Genomic DNA, 7819 nt, shown 5'->3' with positions numbered 1-7819 from the left:
TGCTAACGTAGCACCTGCTTTCACTGTCCCGCTGGGTTTTCACCTGCAGCCGTGTTTGTCCTCCTGCCTAAGAGAGCGATTGTGATCGATGAGAATAACCCCCGCGGCGGCGGCAGCGCGGTGCCCGTGCCGCCGCTCCCGGAGCAGCCGAGCCGGGGCACACGCTGTTAAGGGTCCATCCTGCTGTGTTCCAGCCTGCGACGCGGGGCGCTGGGGCCCCGACTGCGCCCACACCTGCGACTGCAGCAACGGCGACGGGAGCTGCAGCGCCGAGACGGGACAGTGCGTCTGCCAGGCCGGGTACACGGGCGCCCGCTGCGAGCACAGTGAGTGCTGCATTTTAGCCAAGCCAAATGAGTTGTTTCACCAGGGGAAAGGTGTTGGAGGCTCCTGGAGCAGTGGAAGCCACAGGGCAGATTTCTCCATCAGCGCTTCTTGGGTCAGACTCAGCAGTTCAGTCCCGTGCCCTGGCTGTGACATTGCCAGCCCTGTCCTGAGGGTGGTTGGGGGACCTGGACACTCACCCGTAACCACTGGTCATTACAAAAAAGCAGCTGCCAGATGCTGTTGTCTCCCACCTCAGCGCAGCATCCTGGGGATGCTGGGGAGGGACGGGCTCCTCAGTCTCATTTGCTTTCACTTGCCAGAGTGCCCGCAGGGGTGGTTCGGGCTGAGCTGTCGCCACCAGTGTCAGTGTGACAACGGGGCTGCCTGTGACCACGTCAGCGGGGCCTGTACGTGCAGCCCGGGCTGGCGAGGAACCTTCTGTGAGCACGGTGAGTACCCCTCGTGGGCAGAAACCTGGTGCTGTTGCTCCTGATCCCCCAGCTCTGTCCTGTATCTGAACATCCATAACAAACATAAATCCCATATACTGCTGCTTCCCTGCTTGGGGAGAGCCCGAGACAGGTGGCTGTCACACTGCTGCAGCATTTTATTGGCAGGAAAAGGCCACCAAGAGGCATCTCTTCCCTGCTGTGAGATTTCCAGCCTTTGGGGATTTACCTTTTGTTTTCTGCAGCCTGTCCGGATGGATTTTACGGACTGGAGTGCCGGGACGCCTGCGACTGCCTGAACGGTGCTCGCTGCGACCACCTAACGGGCCAGTGCCACTGTCCCCCCGGCTGGGAGGGTCCCCGCTGCGGCCAGGGTGGGTGTCACTGGGGGGCTGCAGGCGGGATGGGTGGGGTGGAAATTAATCCTGTGCAGCAGAGAAGTATTTGGTTGTTGTTGAATGTAATGAAGGCTTGAGAATCCGGCAAAACAGTTTCCTAATAGATAAAATGATATTTGAATGTCAGCTCTCTGTAGAATCCAGCTGTTATTTCCCCCTAGCACCATAAAAACCACCCCACAGAACAATCACAGCAGCCGCGCACCGGTGCTGGTTCCTGTCCCCAACCAGTGCACTGGGGATGGCCAGCGGGAGTGTGGCCGATGCAGTTTGTCCCTGACTCTGCTCCCGCAGTGTGCCAGGAGAACAGCTACGGCGAGAACTGCAGCCAGACGTGCAACTGCTTCAATAACGCGACCTGCGACCACGTCAGCGGGCGCTGCCTGTGTGCGGCCGGCTGGACGGGACCCGCGTGCCAGCAAGGTAACGCACCCGAGGGCCGCGGCCAAACCCGGGGCTGGGGAGGCTGCAAGGAGCTCAGGCCCCCGGTACCGGGTGTCACCGCTCCCGCTTACCTGAGCGGGTTTAAATACCAAACGTCTCCACGTGGGCAGCTGAGCAGCCTCAGGTGTCGTTGGCTCCTCTCCATACATCTCACTGCACACGAGAACGGCCTCGGTTCAGATCGGCCGGTCCTCTGATGGCTGTTTGCCTCCGGAGCTCTTTTCTGATGGGGATATCTGCCTGGTTTCCTGCAGTGTGCCCACTGGGGTTCTACGGGAGGAGCTGCCGCCAGCGCTGCCTCTGCCAGAACGGTGGCACGTGTGACCCTGCCACGGGGCTCTGTGCCTGTCCCCAGGGCTGGACGGGGCTGGCCTGCGAGCTGGGTGAGTGACGGCACAGCCGCAGCGCCGAGAAATGGGCTCTGGCACAGCCCTGTCCCATTTCGGACTCTGGAGGCGGGGGGTGACATGCACGGCGCTGGTGGCAGAGCTCAGGGTCTGTCCCCACGCGCGGTGGGGGTCCAGGTGGCATCTCACTGTGTCCCTCTCCCAGAGTGCGCGCCGGGACGGCACGGGGCAGACTGCCGGGAGCATTGCCAGTGCCACAACGGGGGGACCTGCCAGCGCCAGACGGGGCGCTGCCTCTGCGCGCCGGGCTGGACCGGAGCCGCCTGCGAGAGCCGTGAGTGGGGCCGCGTGTCGCTGCCGCGGGGCGGCGGGATCAAAGGGACATCAAGGGAAGTGTGCACCTCCAGAAACCGCAGCGAAAAAGCGCCACCTCACCTCTCTTTGTGTGACTTGTCCTCTCTCCCGTGTTCGCATCCCTGAAGCTTGTCCGGAGGGGCTGTTCGGGGCGCGCTGTGAGGAGCACTGCGACTGCGGGGACAACGTCTCGTGCCACCACGTCACCGGCGCTTGTGATTGTCCCCATGGCTGGCGGGGCCGGCGCTGCGAGAAAGGTGAGGGGGCATCCCCGCCGTGTCACAGCATCCCCGCCATGTCACAGCATCCCTGCGGTGTCACGGCATCCCCGCCATGTCACAACATCCCTGCAGTGTAATGGCATCCCTGCTGTGTCACAGCATCCCTGCCGTGTCACAGCATCCCCGCCGTGTCACAGCATCCCCGCCGTGTCACAGCATCCCCACCCTGCTGGTACAGCCCTGCCAGGGGGAAACCGAGGCCTGGGAAGGAGACAAACTTCTTTTTTTTTTAATATGAGTCGCACATTGTGGCAAAATTTCAGGAGCCAACAGCCTGCCCTGAAAGAGGCATTTGGCTCGCTGTCTGCTATGGCCAGGTCTGGCTCAGCACCGCAGACACTGGGGCAGGAGCTGGCCCTTGGTCTCTGGTGCCTTTCAGGCATTAAGAAGAACTGAAATCCAGGCAGGACACTCACATGTCACTCGTTTTCCCGCAGCGTGCCTGCCGGGTTCCTTCGGGCAGGGCTGCGCCGGGCGCTGCGCCTGTCCCCCCGGGGCGCCCTGCCACCACGTCACCGGCCGCTGCGCCTGCCCGCCCGGCGCCACCGGCTCCGCCTGCGAGAAAGGTGTGAAAACGGGAGCGATCGTCTTCAGTTGTGCTGACGGGCTCTGGGAACGTGACGGGTCAAGCAGCTGCTACAGAAAATAGAGGAGGGGAAAAGAAAAGGAAAATAAAGAACAAAAAAAGGCCCAACAGCACGCGGTGCCAAGGAGCAGCTCACGTGTTGGCAGCTGGGTGTGTGCCCACAGAATGTGAGCAAAGCTCAGGGAGCCAAGTGGGAAATCAGAGCTCTGTATTTATCCTGAGGATTAGCAACAAATCAGCATTAAAATGAGCTCCTGTGGGCATGAGCGAGTCTGGAAGAGACAGAGGCATGTGAGCACATTCCTCACCCAGGGGACGGGAGGGTTCGCCGTGCCCGGCTGAGGGGATGGGGGCTTGCAGGGATACGAGGGTAGGCAGGGCCAGCATCGCAAAAAGCATCTAATGCCATTAAGTACTGCGTTAGCTTTTCAATCCAAGTCTTTCCTGGAGTCAGGGAAGCATTTGCGTGTGGCTCCCTTTGCTCTTTTGGCTGCAGAGAACTCTCACTGTCATAAAAGGCTTCCTAAATCCTGGCTTCAAACAAAAAGGGAGGAAAGCCTTGCACAGGGCTGGGATAGCTCCTGCCGAGCAAACCCGAGCCACCCGGGTGCCCTCTGTCCCGCCAGCCTGCCCGCCGGGGACCTTCGGCGAGGGCTGCGCTCAGATCTGCCAGTGTCCCGGAGCCACCCAGGAGTGCCACCCGGTCACCGGCGCCTGCGTCTGCGCCCCCGGCCGCCACGGGCCCGCCTGCCGGCTGGGTGAGTCTGCGCTCAGCCCCTTCTCCGCCGCGGTCGGTGCCCGAGGTGGTGCTGGCGGTGCCGGTTCGGAGCCGTCGCCCCTGCGCAGGGACAGCACCGGGGTGACCGCTGGAGAAGCCGCCTGGAGGGGCTTCAAAGCACAGGTTCTCACGGGTTGTCTTGCCTGGTTTCTTGCCCCGGTCGCCCTTGTCCTCCTCCGCGTTGCCGAGCTCTGCTGTGTTGTTTATAACCGTTGTCCAGCTCTCACAGCTGAGTCTGTCCAGACAAGTGTTTTCCTGCTCTCTTGCCCAAGCCGGTCCCCGTGCGCCAGGGCTCTGGCCTCTGCCGCGTCGCTCGCTGACTAACGGGCGAGTAGGAGTTCATGTAAACAGAACATCATTCTCATCTGCGCTCAGACCGTTGTTTTGGATTTTTTTTTCATTTTTCTTTTGAATTGTGGGCTGCTTACCAGCTGTGTTTTCAGCAGAAAGGTTCTGAGCAGCCCAGAGCTCCTTGCTGTTGCATGTTTGCGGTACCATTGCGCACCACGCGCTCTCGGGGGTTTCTCTGGCCGAGCAGCCGGGGCAGCTGTCGCGGTCCTGGGTTCAGCGTGTCCCGCGGGGGCACCGAGCGCAGCCCGCGGGAGCTGCTGGTGGCTGCGGTGCATTTTCCAGAGCGTTTGGACCCCGTTCTCATCTTTTTAGGCATGAGGCCATTGCTGCTTTTATTCTTTCCCCCCGCAGAGTGCTCCCCTGGGTGGTACGGCCACAACTGCGAAAGGCCATGCAAATGCAAGAACGGGGGGGTGTGTGACATTACCACGGGGACGTGCCACTGCCCGCCCGGCTACATCGGCGCTGACTGCGGCATCGGTGAGTGCGCAGGGGAGCGGGAGCTCCCAGGAGTTCCTCGGCGGGAGGTGAACGGTGGTGGGAGCGGTTGCTGCCCACAGCCGGGCTGCTGACCCTGGGCAGACGAGGAGCTGTACAGCGACCAGCTCCAGAAATGCTCCTGGTCTGACTTCACCGCAGGCGCTGTCAGCACTGCCCTCCCTGCTTCGGTTGCAGCTGAGCTTGTTTGCTCTCTTAACCACGGAAATATTTTCTTGCTCCACTTGTTCCATGCCAAAATGATTTCTCCACTATGAAAGGCCTGACACACCAGCCTTTGCATCATGCCATCGCTGCCTCTCTGCTAAAAATGCTCTGCTCTGCAGCAGAAGGAAACCTCAAAGCTCTTTTCCCGGTCTGCCCGTCACTCTGTGCACGGTGACAGGGCACAGGCTCCTCCTGCCAGCCTGTCGCTTTGCTCCGGTGCCTGCGCAGACTCGTTCCTCTCTGACCTTCGGACGTGCTGTGCTTTGGCGTGACCAAGGTCTTCCTCCCACCAGGATGTCCCGCTGGTCGCTATGGCAAGGACTGTGCCGGGGTGTGCGCCTGCGGGGACGGCGCGACCTGTCACCACGTCACTGGAGACTGCGTGTGCCCCCCAGGAAGAGCCGGTCCCACCTGTGAGCAAGGTCAATATTAGCTGCGGGTCGAGCATCAGGACAGGCGGGGGTTTCAGGCAGTGAGATGTAAAAGGTCTTGAGTGGAACCAGTTTCCTTGCCCTGAGATCTCTGCCTGTGCTTGGGCCCTCCTGCCCAAACCGCACCAGGGTCCCTGTGCCCACTGTCACCTGCTCGTGTCCCGCTGTCACCTGCTCGTGTCCCGCAGGCTGCGAGAAGCACCGGTACGGGCTGGGCTGCCAGCAGACCTGCTCCTGCCACAACGGGGGGCTCTGCGACGCGGCCGACGGCTCCTGCTCCTGTGCGCCCGGGTGGACGGGGAAATCCTGCGAATTAGGTAAACCCGCCTTGGATGCATTGTCCTGCACTGGCCCAGGAACCGTGGCTCTCAGCGTTGTTTCACACTGGGCCCAGTTTCGGTTCTCCCCGCCTGTGCCTGTCCTGCTGCACCACGTCCCGAAGCGCAGGATGGGGCTGGTGTCTGCTCCCTGTCTGCTCACCGGCTCCACCACGTGTCTCCCTGCAGAGTGCCCGCCGGGCCAGTACGGCGCCGACTGCCAGCTCCGCTGCGCCTGCCTGCACAACGGCACCTGCGACGCGGGGACGGGCGCCTGCCGCTGCCCCAGCGGCCACTACGGGCCCCTCTGCGAGCACAGTGAGTGCGGCAGCACAGGCACCTGCGGCTTTGCGGGGGGGCGGTGTTTCCTGAAGCCAATGCAGAGAGCGGGGTCACAGGACAAAGGTGTGACCCGCTGCAGTCACACACGTGGCTGTGTGCACCCGTGGGTGCTTCCTTTCTTACCTGCACCCATGGGCGCTTCCTTTCTTACCTGCACCCGTGGGTGCTTCCTTTCTTACCTGCCTTCCCAGGCAGCACAAGTAGTGGCAGAGAAGGTAATTTCTGTTCTCTGGCTGACCGCCGGATGCAGAGGTGCCATTCCGAGGCAGCTGAGCACGCTCGTCACCACTGCATTAGCGCTGGGTAAACGCTGTGGAGCTGCAGTGCTGGACTCTGCAGCAGCGCTGGCTGCAGGAGGCTCCGGCTCTGCGCTGGCCACTGAGAACAGCTGCCTTCAATTGGGTATTTCTCAGAGAAAAAGGCTCGCTGCTTCTCTCTGCTGGGCTGATGAGGCTTTGCTGCAGCTGAGCCTGAGCTCAACCCAGCCCTGCTTTAACGAGCTCTCCACCCGGCTCCATCCCAGGTTGTCCCCCGGGCTTCCACGGAGCCGGCTGCCGGGAACGCTGCGACTGCGAGCACGGAGCAGGCTGTGACCCGGCCACCGGCCGCTGCCACTGTCCCCCTGGGCTCCAGGGCGATCGCTGCCAGACAGGTACTGCGTCCTTTGCCGCCTTCCCTGGAAACCGCTGGGATCCTGAGGCTCACGTGCGTGCGGTGTGTCTCGCCTCTCTCCGCAGGCTGCGGGGCAGGGACGTACGGCGAGGGATGCCAGCAGCTCTGCGACTGCGTCGGCGATGCGCCCTGCGACCCGGCCACGGGGCGCTGCCTGTGTCCCCCGGGGAAAACCGGCCCCACGTGCGGCTCCGGTGAGTTCAGCCACAGCCCAGGAGGGGCACTGGTGGGAGGCTTAACCCAGTCCTAAAAAGGCTGCAGAACCCCTCTTGTTGGAGCTGAATTCTCATGGAAGGGGGCTTTGTTTTTTGTCTCTGTCCCCTCTGTGTCCCTCACCAGAGTGCCGACCGAGCCGCTACGGCCCCGACTGCAGCCTGGGCTGCCAGTGTGACCCCAGCAGCTCCTACTGCGACGCCCGGAACGGCCAGTGCCGCTGTCTGAACGGGCACATGGGCCCCACGTGTCGGGAAGGTAACGTATGGGCACAGCGAGTCCTGCGGTGGGACAGTCCCAATGCCACCTACCTTATTTCTGCCCAAACCACGATGAAACCTGTTGGCTCTAAGTGACTCCCCCTTGGGCGCTGCACGGGGTCACTGTGGGGACAGGGAGCGGGATGGGGGGGCAGGATGCTCTGACTTGCTTTGCAGGTTCGCCCCCTCTGCCGCCGGCTGAGCACCCCTCCTCAGTGCCAGGTCAGTGACACCCCGACGCGCGGCTGTTCACACCGCGGCTGCGGGCACAGACCTGAGAAAAGCAGCAGCTCCCGGCTGCGTGCGCCGAGCAGGGCCAGCGCTGGGGGTCCCTGCAGCGTCTCCCCTCCTGAGCTGCCAACACACCGTGAGCCCTGACCCACCCCGAATTCCCTTCCAGCCGCGCAGCCCCTGGTGCCCAGCGGGTCCCCTCCGCTGTGGGGGCTCCGGCCGGGCCAGCACTAGGTCCTGCTCCCTTGGCATGACCAAGCAGCCACCTCGAGAAGCCAACGACCCGCTGAACAAACTGGTTTACAAGCCCCAGGAGCGGTTGTTTATCATCTC

General features: G+C 62.6%; 1 protein-coding gene across 1 annotated transcript in view; it reads left to right on the top strand.

Moving 5' to 3' along the window:
* The window catches only part of MEGF6 (multiple EGF like domains 6), a 63602-nt gene extending 55783 nt beyond the window's left edge, over positions 1–7819 (top strand). The window contains exons 17-34 of the mRNA XM_082070057.1: positions 195–326; positions 648–776; positions 1022–1150; positions 1469–1597; positions 1873–2001; positions 2171–2299; positions 2448–2576; positions 3038–3166; positions 3813–3944; positions 4667–4795; positions 5314–5442; positions 5640–5768; positions 5958–6086; positions 6634–6762; positions 6848–6976; positions 7122–7253; positions 7433–7477; positions 7656–7819. Coding sequence (XP_081926183.1) covers positions 195–326; positions 648–776; positions 1022–1150; positions 1469–1597; positions 1873–2001; positions 2171–2299; positions 2448–2576; positions 3038–3166; positions 3813–3944; positions 4667–4795; positions 5314–5442; positions 5640–5768; positions 5958–6086; positions 6634–6762; positions 6848–6976; positions 7122–7253; positions 7433–7477; positions 7656–7720 — 2183 coding nt within the window. The 3' untranslated portion in view covers positions 7721–7819. The remainder of the gene's footprint in view (positions 1–194; positions 327–647; positions 777–1021; positions 1151–1468; positions 1598–1872; positions 2002–2170; positions 2300–2447; positions 2577–3037; positions 3167–3812; positions 3945–4666; positions 4796–5313; positions 5443–5639; positions 5769–5957; positions 6087–6633; positions 6763–6847; positions 6977–7121; positions 7254–7432; positions 7478–7655) is intronic.

Source organism: Streptopelia decaocto, assembly GCF_964273445.1.
Source record: "Streptopelia decaocto genome assembly, chromosome: 20".
Taxonomy (NCBI): domain Eukaryota; kingdom Metazoa; phylum Chordata; class Aves; order Columbiformes; family Columbidae; genus Streptopelia; species Streptopelia decaocto.
The sequence above is the reverse complement of the archived record's forward strand: the minus strand, read 5'-3'. Positions and strand labels throughout refer to the sequence as shown.